The following is an 11,257-nucleotide window of genomic DNA, read 5'->3' as shown; positions in this document are numbered from 1 at the left end:
TACGATATTGGTTGAAATCCGCACGCACTACAGCAAACGATAATAATAAGATCATAAATTCATAATACTCAGATCAAAGATGCAACAAAAATTCAACACAGCAACAAATGTGTATAGACTATTAAATCATCCGCGAAATGCTCGGCTGTTTAGTCAATTGTCTTATTTAAAAGCCAAAGAATCGACAGATAAAAAGGTTCAACTTACATTAGCACATGTACGTATATTAATCTTGCATTGCGTGGTTTTGTTTTAGATTGCTAATTATTTAGTTTATTCAAGCATCACAAGTTCGAAACCTGTGGCGGAAAACGTTAAGAACAACAAGACGTAAGTGTTAGAGTGCTACTTGTTATCATCACTTGCTTATGCATTTGGGTTTTATTTTTATTTTTAGGGATAGAGGATAAAAATATTCAATTGGAAATGAAAAAATGGGCACGGAGCGAATTTGAAAGGAATAGAAATGAGACTGATCTCGTATGTGACTTCTTTTCGAGTGAAAGGCATCATACTGACATTTCAAATACAGGAAACCATTAAATACCATATCGCAACGGGTAAAAAAGAGCTTGAATTAATGACAGAAACCTTAGTTAGATCAGGGAGATGAATTGAACTTTTTTTTTTCAATTTAATTTTATCATCATTTAAACCTAAACTTTAGTCCATCATTATCATCGTCCCAGTCACTCTCGCTTTCTTCTATCACCTGTGCTTTAAAGTCACGCAATATTTGACCAGCAGTAGCTTTCTTTGGGGTTGTTAACTTCGCGGGCGCCTGCCGCCTATTTTTCTTTGCTGCCGTGCGTGTCTTGAATCTTAGACTAGACTCTTCTTCATGCTCATCTCCTTCGTCGTCACCCGAAACTTCATCATTCCATGCTTTTAAGATTTGTGCTGCAGCAGTCCTAGTCGGACGTTGTGAAGACTGATCATCTGCCGTGGTCGAGCTGATAGAGTCGGTTACGACTTTCTTTTGTGCGGAAGCTTCAGTGTCGATATTGCCACCAGCAATTCCTCCATCTCTAGGCTCCTGTGACCTTTGATTGATCTTCCGCTCCTTCAGCGGTGCCCAGTAATCTAATTGAACGTTAGGATCCGTCATTCACATCATTGTTATGTAGTCATACCATCGCCAATTCCAAAGTCATTGGGCTTGAACTCAACCAGTGTCACCTTTGATGGTTTGTTTGAAGTTTCATTCTCCACATTATGCGTTGCCTTCCTGGGACCTGGCTTTATCTTTTTGAACTTTTTAAAGTTTTTCCTTCCATTCCATTCTTCCTGCCATCTATCATTCGACGAAAAATTTTCCAACCTACTTACAGAGTGCGAGGATTTTCGAGCTAAATTAATAAACTCAACTTTGCAAACATCATTTGAAGTAAATGCTATGCTTTCGTTTGAGTTCTGATGCTCATCAAGAATTTTTGATTGATCGGCTTTAGGTACCGCGTCAGAGTCTTCTAAAACGCTACTCGGAATAACAAAATGATCGGTTGTATTTATTTCACTATTCGTCAAAACAAAATTATCAGAACTATCTTCTGGTGACTGCGGAACTTCCAACTTAACACTGGATGTTGAATGTGAATTCAAGTGATGAAGCTGCTCCATTTCGTCTGCATCTAATTCATCTGTGTAAATAAGTTTTCGTTTCGGTTTTCTGCCTGATATTTTGCCTGAAAACGTTTCCACCTCAGATATATCCTTCGATTTCTCCTCGTTGCCGTTCTCTCGTTCGGTTTCTACCGCAGCCGGCTCTGCTGCTGAAACCATATAGTCCAACATATTAAAGGTCGTTGGACGCTCTCCTCTTTTAACCTAGTAAAATGTAAGCCAAACATATAAACCAAAAGTAAAACAAGTCAACGTACTCTTTTAGTAATCGGAATACGCCTGGCCTTGACAGGCTCGGCGCTGTCTATGAGAGGTCAGTTTGTCATTTAAATTGACATTTAATGTCTCAGCAGCAACTCCCTTGTCGTTACAAAAACTGAATCTAAAACATACCCCTAGCTAAACTCATTTTTATCCAATTCACAGATGCATATCACAGTACAATGAGTCTGGTGATGAATGCCGATTGAAGTTCAATGCTCATAGGGTTAGGGAATCACGTGATATTAAAGATGGCATTGAAAGTTCAGTGCGCCACACAAAGCTGATTCCTTTCTACATTGATATTCTTTGTCCTAAATTGTCGTTAAATCAGCAATATAATAGTACGATCAATTCGGCATAATTATTGAAGGCATATTTTCCAAGTTTTATTTTTAGTTGATTTTTATAGTTATGACTTCAGAATTAACTGTGGGTTCTTTGCTGGCGAATTCGCTGCAGAATTCTATCGGTGCGCGTCTTCGAAACGAAGGATTTGCGGAAGATGAGAGTCCTTTCGTGTCAGAATTTATTATTGCAATGATGTGCAACAATAAGAGTCAGGAAGAAATTTATAAGGATCTGGTGGATCTTTTGGGGCCTGATCGGTTTGCACCATCATTTACACAATGGCTTTTCCTTGAGCTCAAAAGACTTGAAAGTGGCGAATCTAATGATTCAGTATCGTTAAACGCCCCGCAGAATGAATATACGGTTCAACAAAGTTTGCCTGCAAATTTTAATGGCAATGAAATAACAAAAATGTATGTATGCTGCTTACATAGACTTTGTCTCTTGCTAATGACATATAGACCGACTGGCCCGGCTGCCGATGAAGGTAGATATTTGCGACAACGAATATCAGGTCCAATAAATAGTCCTTTACGCAATAGAGATCCTCTTTATAGAGCGCGCGGACAATATGGTGTTGGAAAACAAACAAATGGCTATCGACAGAACTTTAATGGCCTAAGAACTAACAGGCCGAGGCCGGACTTTAACAGCATAGCAGATCGATTTGCTCCACGGCCATCAGATAACAATGAAATCTATGACAGGGGACAAACAGATTCCATCGTTGTGACTGCTCCTGAGAGATGCAGACATTGGCCGTATCACTTTATTTTGCCCTGCAAATTCGCTCATCCTACTGAACTCTGCCCCGATTATCCAACTTGCTCTAAAGGAAGAGGAAAGTGTGATAAAATTCATGTCGGCGAAGACATGTCTGAGGAGGATGCAGTAAAATATGTTAATTCTGGCGGCAAAACGGAATTCACACCTCTTTTTCCCATGGGAACAAAGAGTAATCATGGTAATCATGGTAATCATGGTAATCATGGTAATCATGGTAATCAAGGCAATCAAAGCAATCAAAACAATCAAAACAATCAAAGCAATCAAAGCAATCATGGTAATCACGGTAATTATGGTAATTACCAAAGACAGTCCTATGGCGCTTATTATCTGCGTCCAAATTACGATACAAATAGGTCAACGACTGAGACTGATCATTTGAGTGAGGTTTCAACATCAGATCAGATAAATCAGCTTTGCAAATACGGTATTAAATGCTCTAATCCAAGCTGTGCATTTGCTCATCCTACGCCAGCTAACGGAAACGCTTTGATACTAAGAAAAGAAAACTGTGAAGAGGGAAACGGATGTCATGATCCAAATTGCGACAAAACCCATCCATCACCAGCTTCGCTTCTCTCAGAAGAACGGCAGCAAGAGAACAAAGAAGCATTTTTGCTGAGGAGTTTAGAAGCATGCAAATTTCATCCTTACTGCACCAACAATAATTGCAAATTCAGGCATCCGCTCTCCGCTGTTCTGTGCCGAAACGGCGCACAATGCACTCGATATGACTGTTTGTTTACACATCCTTTAAATATTCCTTGCCGTTTTGATGTTGCTTGCACGAATCCAAACTGTCTTTACACACATTCTACTTCTAAAGGGGCAGAAAAATTTACTCACAAAGTTTGGGTTGCTTCTTCTGAAGCTACGTCGGAACATGTCAGTGAACGAAAGTTTGCTGTAGAAGATATGGAAGTTGAGCACTTGCCTTCTGAATTAACTGCTGAATAGGTGCATATCATTGTAATATATTATAAAAAATTTTGTTGTTTATGGTCTTTCATACTACAGGTTGTGGTTTTTTTTTTTTTTTTTTTTTTATTTTAGCTCTGAGGAAAATGGAAAATTGGAAAATGGTTATAAACTAGTATTAAATAAAAATGATCCATCTATTATTACAATCGGTTAATTCGTATCAAAACTTTTAAATATTCTAAATATATATTAGTAATTGTAAAAATGTAAAACTGTTATATACCTAAAACCTACCAAGTTATTCCTCTATATCATGTTCCGCGGCAATCACTTCAAAAATTTTTTCCGCTGCTTCTGCCAAAGCAGCGACGCCGTCCTGCTTCTTCCAATCAAGGCAACTGTTGTACATTGAATTGATATTCTCTTGATTGGCTTTCTTGGCTATGGTACTGAAAAGAATCATTACCATTTCTTTGCATTCATTGGACTCGTCATTGACTAAAGTCATGGTGAGGGGCACAAAAAATGTTTCAATGATACTCTGAACCGCGTCATCCTTGGACTTGGATAGCAATACGTATAGAGCCTCCAACACAGATTCCCTACCAGCTACATGGTCGTATTCTAAATTTTGAACCAAAAACCTCATTTGCTTGCCAAGACGACCTCTGCCCTGAGGATATTCTAGCATGAATGAACAGTACAAGGATTTGGCCACCTCCCTAGTATTTTTTGTTTGTGCGTTGATCATTATCTCTCTGATCTTATCCATCACATCGTAAATTTCAGAAGCCATGATCTTTTGCGCAAGAACTGCTTTAATGAATGCATACGAATGGCTCTGCTTGTCCGGCTCAATAAAATCTAGGTTAAGCTTTTGAATAATGTAGGATATTGACACCACATCTTTCTCCGAATAACGCCTTTTCTGCACTAATGCAGCAAGCAACCTTAGACCAGTCTGACAAATTTCTGACGTGACTGTACTAGCATTCTGAACAATACCAACAACATAATTAAATAAGTACTCGGTGTCTAATTTGTTCAATAATGATGAATATCTTGCAGCAATGGTCACAAGCTTGAACGATGACAACTGAATGTCTTCAAAGGACGAACCAAGGTATGGTTTTAACGATGTAACAAATTCCTGCAACTCAAATCCAGTAGTAAGCTCACGATTCTTTTGCAGGCCATTCTTTATAATGTCAAGAGCAAATCTCTGCAGAAAATGAATATTTTCTGGCATATGATTGCGCAACATAATCTTCTTGCCTACCATAAATCGCTTGGCCTTATCTCGTGTGTATTTTGGTGCAGATGGCTCAGTATTTTCGTATTCAGTAGAACAAACCTTCAATGCAAATTTGATAGACTCAGTCGTGTTTCCTTCAGTATTTGAAGCGATACCTAAACTCATTCGCCGTAATACTTCAGCAATCTTGCGTTCAATTTTAATATTAACAGTTTCGGAGCTCAATATTCTTCGAACCGGATTCAGCATGTCTTCAAACCGCGATGAGTCAACATTTGACGAAAGAATTTCGATTGAATCATAACTCTTATTTTCTTTTACTTCACGCAATTTGCTGCGATAACCTTCGGCATCTTTTTCAGATCCTGTATCACCGAAGATATCATCCATGCAGATATCCATTACTTGGTCTATGGTAGGGTCAAGGTCTCCATGTTTGGAAGTAGGAGACGAAACTATACCTTGCAGCAAGCTATGAGCAGAGAACGATAAAATATGCTTATGCGCTCCCCTCTTCAATACGGATTGCAACTGGCGCAATATCAAACTCAAATGTTTTTGTCCGATTAGCAAACTAACGCGCGACAACACTTTTCTTACCGAATCCCTAATGTCCTGCAAACGATTTTTCAAATGCTGTGAAATTTCCAAAACCACGTTGGAAAGATTTTGAGTCAACGTTTCTTCTGAAGTCGCACAAAGAAACTTGATCAAGGGTACCGTGACACCCACACGATCGGCCAAACTGCTTTCTTCACTGATGCGAATAATCGCACGCATTTTCGGAGCAACCTCGGTAGCAACAAAGTCATCAACTTTTTTAGAATTATATGACTTTAATTGAACTTCAGCAGATTTAATCCTGTATCGCTGATAAATTGCTTCAGCAACTGAATCAAGCAGTCTTGAGAAAAACCTTGTCTTTTCTCTGTTTTTTTCGAGATTCAAAATATATCTTCGCACAATGGCCTGATATTGATTCCATGACAAACTTAAACTGAGCTTTCCAATTGTGCTAATCGCCTCTTCGGCCATACCAGACGTAACCTCCGTCACGTCTTTAAGAAAATGTTCTAATAACGGAAGTAAAAAATGCGAAATATTATAGTCACCTAGCGATCGTGTGAGTGCAATCTGACCAAGTCTGTAAATTGCTCTTTGCCGTCTGTGAGCTTGAATATGAATGATATTGTTGAAAAAATCAGCTTCCTCGTCGCCATCAAATAACAAGCACTGCAATTCTCCAGCCTTAGGGTAAGCCTGTGGGTTCACAACAAGCGTTCTAAGAATCGATACATATTCATGTCGACTTATCTCATTCTCATTTCGCAGACCAGCTCTGATTGCTGGAATAATAACACTTTCAAGAACAGAGAAAAAAGCAGCTCTGTCGAGCGCTTCGTCTTTCGCTTTCTCAGAAGTCTTTTCAACGAAAAGCTTTAAAATAGAACCACATGCTTGTTGAAGTGGAAGCTCATCTCCGGTTGCAATATAAAATATAGAATGATACAACAGCGGAGTCCATTGGCGCGGATTGATGGTATATGAATATTCCCCAGTCAGCTTCTTAAGAGCACCAAATCGACGTTCAAAATCAAGCTCGTCAAGCCTTCGTTTAGAGTATGCATTCATTTCGACAAGAAGTTCGGCAACAATCTTAACGTAATCATCATGTTGTCCGAGTACTGTAAAGATTTTCACAAGAGATGCCCTGGTGTGACGCTCTCGAACAGACTGTAATAACGGCGCCAGCTCATCGTAACACTTTTCTAACAAAATCGTATTCTTGACTGAAATTAGTAAACTTGCCAGAACATCAAAAATGTCATTAATATGTTGCGCTGCATTTCCCCAAGATCCGATGCCAGACAAGCAAACGCTAATATATTGTTCAAGAAGAACTTCGTTCTCAATGATGGATGTGTTGAATAAAGTTACAATTTTCCTGAGCACAGCAATTCCCCTTTCCACAATTGCCGTGCTTTTGTTGGCGGAAAGAACTAAAACTAGACGAGAAAGAAACAATTGGATCACATATTCATTGATGCTTCGAATTTTTGCTGATTTATTATTTTCTTGAAGTTCAAGCAAGTTGTGCACAAATTCAATGACGGCAAGATATATAGCTTCCTTAGCAGCGTTTGAATCTAAGCATGCAATAATTTTTGGAAGAACTTTTTCATCAAATGTCAAATGTAAAGCCAAATCTGGAGATGTACTCCAGATCAAGAATATCTTCATAATAGGAGAGATGTCTTGAGTGTTCTCGTCAAGAAAATTTTGCATTCGAGGTGAGATGATTTCCTTAAATAACAGCGACATGTATTCATCCCAGTTTATGGATGGAATGTTTTCAAAAATAATATCAAGACATTTCATTCCCAGTGATCGAACTGACCGTGCCGATGAAGCCAAGTCGGAGTCTAAAGCACCCGCAGATAAACTTTTCTGAGAGTAAATCACACAAGAGAGTACGAGTCGTAATAACAAATCACCGGAATTTCCGATCTTAGACTTGACCACTCGAAGTAAATCTTCTGCCATGGTCATAAAACCAACAATTCGCTTAAATTGCGAACTAGATATTGAAATGTGCCAATCAATGCTTGAACTTGACAATGATTCATCCAACACAATACCCACCGGAACACCGTCTGAAGCAAGTTTGACAAACTCCAAAACGTATTCCGCAGGCAAATTGCCTACCGCAGACAAAATAGTACTTCTATGAGAACTTTTAGATTTTCCAGTATTATTTGCATGAAATCCAATCGAGGAACCATATAGGATATGGACAATTAATGGCATGACGGCTGAAGCGTGTTGTGGTGCAATAATGGTACCGTCCTCATTGCTTAGAATAAGTCTGTTAATTTCATCTCTGAATGTTTGAATACTCAAAAGATTTATCAAATTATCCCTATATAAATTGACACCTGAATCCTTCCAAGCAAAAATCGAATCTAATGCAGCTCGTTGAATATCTGTATCTGGGCTTGACAGTAAATTCAGAAGTTTGGGATAAACATCATGCTTTCCCAGCGACTTCGCTGGGTCATTGAATGCTGCAAATAGCTTAAGAATATCCAGCAAAACTTGTTTTTGTCCACTCTTCTCAAACGCTAAAAAAAATAACGGAACAATAAGGTTAGCATGTTGCTCAGCTATACTATGGACATTAACTAGAACACCATAAGAACGTCTTCGAACGGCATTATGGTCAATTGGAATTTTTTCAGGTCCCTAGAAGCTATGTTAGCAATTATTAATCAAATATTATATCGAAATGAATTACCTTGTAAATATTTTTCAAATCTGATACGACATTATCTTGCGCCTGAAGAGCTTTCAAAGAAGCTTGATCAATAAAATTTAAATTATAACAATCAAAGGAGTACGCGTTCGTTGGTTCAACTTCCGTCATTTCTTGATCATCTGGTTTAGCAAAAGTAACATTTTGCGTCTGAATTCCTTCAAAAAGAAGACTCCAAACATAGTCTCTGTTTTGTGAAGACAATGCCGCAAGAGTTTTGCTTGCTTCTTGCCACACAGGTTGAAAGTGGGACTTCAATAAAGCTATAATCTTGGTTAGAATTGATAATTAATTTTTTTTTTTGAAAGTGCATACCGAAAACGTAGTTAATAATAAGAATTTTTAAAGACTTTTCAGAAATCGCTTGAAAAGTAATTGCAATACGTCGAATATTTGTAGAAAATGTTCTTGCGGTTGAAAGTTCAAATGGTGTTCTTTCAATACTGAGACACAGGGACAAAATATCTGGAACAGCTTTACCAGTTACATCTAAGCATAACGAGGCAAGTTCTAAAGCTTGAAGACGAACTCCTGCATTTGTAGATTGAATGGAAACATCAAGTTTCGGGAGAATAGCAGTCGCGGTAGAGCTAAGTGTTTCTTTATCTTTTTCGTTTGAAATACCTTTCAGCGAAATCAGTAAACCGCTCAGTCCGCCCAAGAAAAATATGTTCTCGCGAAAATCAGTGAAGCGTGTGACAGCATCTGTTAACAGTTCTAAACCGTTTGTAGATTTTTGATATGATTTTGCAAACAACAATAGTGCACGTCCATATATGCTTCCAATTTCATAAGCAGTTGGGCAACTACTCTTTCCAATAGCTTTGCTAACTTTAAAAGCATAATCTCCAATCTTATCAGAACGATCAAAAATCGCATATGTAAGTTCCAAGCGTGGACGGAGTCCCTGTAAAGCAGACAGATCAACTTCAGAATTATTAAACTCAATCATGACCTGATCGATTGATTTCAGAAGCGAAAATTGTAACTTGCTGGTACCCTTGATTGGTGATTTATATTTTGGGTCATCAAGACGTTCTCCAGTCCTTTGTAATATCCTAAGAATAGCCAATGTATTGAATGAATCCAGCTCTTCCAAAGATTCCAGATATCGTTGAAAAAACATACGAATTATTTCAAAATTTGTTCCTAAATTTTGAAGATCTGTAGTCATATCGACAAATGAAATATAGAAGCTTTTATCTAATGTATAAATAGCCTGAACAACTTTGGTAATCAATCCAACATCAGAATCAGGAAAATACTGAATAATACAAAACGCCACTTTGTTAAGTTCCCATACGCACGTTGACTTCTGCTGGGAATTCGGAAGTTGCTCAACAGCTGCCACAAAATCAAAGAAAAGCTTCGTCGGAATCGTCCAATCATGTACTCTTGTTCCCTTTCTCAATCCCAAAAGAACAAAAAATTCTTTAGCTGCCATGTACAATTTCGCCTCCGGCTCTTCTTTAGATACCAACTGTCGCTTAATCCATTTAAATACAGGGTCGTACAAGGATTCCGATGTTGACTTGTTTATGTAATGCAATGTGTTTGTAAGTATAGAAAGAAATACATGGTAATCTCTTTCATTAGAAGATTCTGTGCAGTATTCCTGAAGCCTGTAAATAAGTCGCGAAGCCTTGGAATGCATTGTACCGTCTGGACCTTTTAACGCATCAGCAAAAATAATGATCAGCGAGTTTTCCAGTATTTTCGAATTTGATTCCTGTAATCTTTGAAAAACATGACTGATCAATATATCAATATTTGCTAATTTTGAGTTTCTGAGAAAAAAAGAAAACGATTCGGCTGCAAATCTCGACAAATGTGGCCGACGTTCATGCTGAGACAGCAATGGCACGATTAAGCTTTAAAAGACGTTAGAATAAAAACAACGACTAAGTAAATATTGACTTACTCAAAGGTTTCGGGAAGCTTAGCAACTAAAAATCGAAACAGGTATTTAAATAAATAAGCCAGACAGTTGAACGTCCACTATACAAAGTTAGTCTGACACTTAGCGAGTCTCTTTTTTTTTTTTAGCTCACCTCAACCACTTCAATTTCTTCATGAAGTGAAACTGATATCAGTGTAACTATGGCTGGATTTAAAAATTGTTCAAAATCTGGACCAAGATCATGAGCGAACTGTGCCATTAGACTAATCAATTGTTAGTATACACATTTACTAACGGCAAAAATTGTAACTCACTCTAATAGCGCCTGAAGCGCAAATATGTCTTTTTCATTTAAAGCAACGTTCAAAGCAGTAAATATTTTTTCTTTATGGTATAGAACTTGTGGTAACGACTCTGAAACAGTAGCAACTTCGGACGCAAACGTGGTGAAGCTCTTGGTACTGTTTAATTCCTTCCAAGTCAAAAGTGCAACGTGAAAAAAAGATTCCGTCGGCTGCTAAATTTAGTACAAAATTTTCAATAAAAAAAAAGCGTTTGCTAATTTTTTGATTCTTACTCTATCACCAATCTCATTATGCCTGTTTGTCCGTCGTAACGGATCGATCTTAATCGAGTCGACTCTGTCTCTAAAGGAAATAAACTGAACGTGATACAAGTTAGCAAGCAACACATATACAGCATAAACAAAACCCACTCTATGTCTCCTTCGAGACTCTCCTCCAGATTTCTTCTTAATAGCCATATTAAGATAAGATCTTTAATGCTTCAACGCCTATGAAGCTCAATTGTCGAAGAGCTATAAAAAAAAAAAATTGGAATTCAAAAC

At 37.9% G+C, this 11,257-nt stretch overlaps 4 protein-coding genes across 4 annotated transcripts; 2 read left to right on the top strand and 2 right to left on the bottom strand.

The window, feature by feature from the left end:
* V1514DRAFT_33564 (uncharacterized protein) lies at nucleotides 1-866 on the top strand. Its single transcript, XM_066928436.1, has 4 exons — nucleotides 1-217; nucleotides 273-330; nucleotides 398-480; nucleotides 533-866. The coding sequence occupies exons 1-4, from the start codon at nucleotides 80-82 to the stop codon at nucleotides 611-613; spliced, it is 360 nt and encodes a 119-aa protein (XP_066784170.1). The 5' UTR covers nucleotides 1-79; the 3' UTR covers nucleotides 614-866.
* On the bottom strand, nucleotides 397-2,054 carry V1514DRAFT_328948 (uncharacterized protein). Its single transcript, XM_066927265.1, has 3 exons — nucleotides 1,881-2,054; nucleotides 1,134-1,827; nucleotides 397-1,083 (listed from the first exon to the last, which is right to left on the bottom strand). Exons 2-3 carry the CDS (start codon nucleotides 1,792-1,794, stop codon nucleotides 647-649), a joined length of 1,098 nt encoding a protein of 365 aa, XP_066784169.1. The 5' UTR covers nucleotides 1,795-1,827; nucleotides 1,881-2,054; the 3' UTR covers nucleotides 397-646.
* A 137-nt stretch (nucleotides 2,055-2,191) lies between these two features.
* V1514DRAFT_328946 (uncharacterized protein) lies at nucleotides 2,192-4,072 on the top strand (the record flags this gene model as incomplete). Its single annotated transcript, XM_066927264.1, has 3 exons — nucleotides 2,192-2,648; nucleotides 2,697-3,190; nucleotides 3,218-4,072. Coding segments are annotated over exons 1-3 (1,601 nt in total), but the record flags the coding sequence as incomplete, so codon positions are not given.
* Nucleotides 4,073-4,103: 31 nt separating this feature from the next.
* On the bottom strand, nucleotides 4,104-11,249 carry V1514DRAFT_328943 (uncharacterized protein). The gene is made up of 9 exons (XM_066927263.1): nucleotides 11,126-11,249; nucleotides 10,988-11,071; nucleotides 10,725-10,924; nucleotides 10,562-10,673; nucleotides 10,432-10,508; nucleotides 8,826-10,381; nucleotides 8,493-8,773; nucleotides 4,237-8,440; nucleotides 4,104-4,180 (listed from the first exon to the last, which is right to left on the bottom strand). The coding sequence occupies exons 1-8, from the start codon at nucleotides 11,171-11,173 to the stop codon at nucleotides 4,241-4,243; spliced, it is 6,558 nt and encodes a 2,185-aa protein (XP_066784167.1). The 5' UTR covers nucleotides 11,174-11,249; the 3' UTR covers nucleotides 4,104-4,180; nucleotides 4,237-4,240.
* Nucleotides 11,250-11,257: the final 8 nt, after the last annotated feature.

The sequence above is a fragment of the Lipomyces japonicus genome, assembly GCF_038497905.1.
Source record: "Lipomyces japonicus strain CBS 7319 unplaced genomic scaffold V1514scaffold_13, whole genome shotgun sequence".
Taxonomy (NCBI): domain Eukaryota; kingdom Fungi; phylum Ascomycota; class Lipomycetes; order Lipomycetales; family Lipomycetaceae; genus Lipomyces; species Lipomyces japonicus.
Note: the sequence above shows the minus strand (reverse complement) of the source record. Positions and strands in the feature narration are given on the sequence as shown.

Excerpts from the sequence above, each read along its gene's own strand:
- V1514DRAFT_328943 (XM_066927263.1), bottom strand. The coding sequence starts at position 11,173 with ATGGCTATTAAGAAGAAATCTGGAGGAGAGTCTCGAAGGAGACATAGA. Across the intron at positions 11,072-11,125 it reads AGTCTCGAAGGAGACATAGA|TTTATTTCCTTTAGAGACAG; the intron begins GTGGGTTTTGTT and ends TATCACGTTCAG. Across the intron at positions 10,674-10,724 it reads GCGCTTCAGGCGCTATTAGA|TCTAATGGCACAGTTCGCTC; the intron begins GTGAGTTACAAT and ends ACAATTGATTAG.
- V1514DRAFT_33564 (XM_066928436.1), top strand. The coding sequence starts at position 80 with ATGCAACAAAAATTCAACACAGCAACAAATGTGTATAGACTATTAAAT. Across the intron at positions 331-397 it reads AACGTTAAGAACAACAAGAC|GGATAGAGGATAAAAATATT; the intron begins GTAAGTGTTAGA and ends TTTTATTTTTAG. Across the intron at positions 481-532 it reads ATAGAAATGAGACTGATCTC|GAAACCATTAAATACCATAT; the intron begins GTATGTGACTTC and ends TTTCAAATACAG.
- V1514DRAFT_328948 (XM_066927265.1), bottom strand. The coding sequence starts at position 1,794 with ATGTTGGACTATATGGTTTCAGCAGCAGAGCCGGCTGCGGTAGAAACC. Across the intron at positions 1,084-1,133 it reads TGACTTTGGAATTGGCGATG|ATTACTGGGCACCGCTGAAG; the intron begins GTATGACTACAT and ends ACGTTCAATTAG.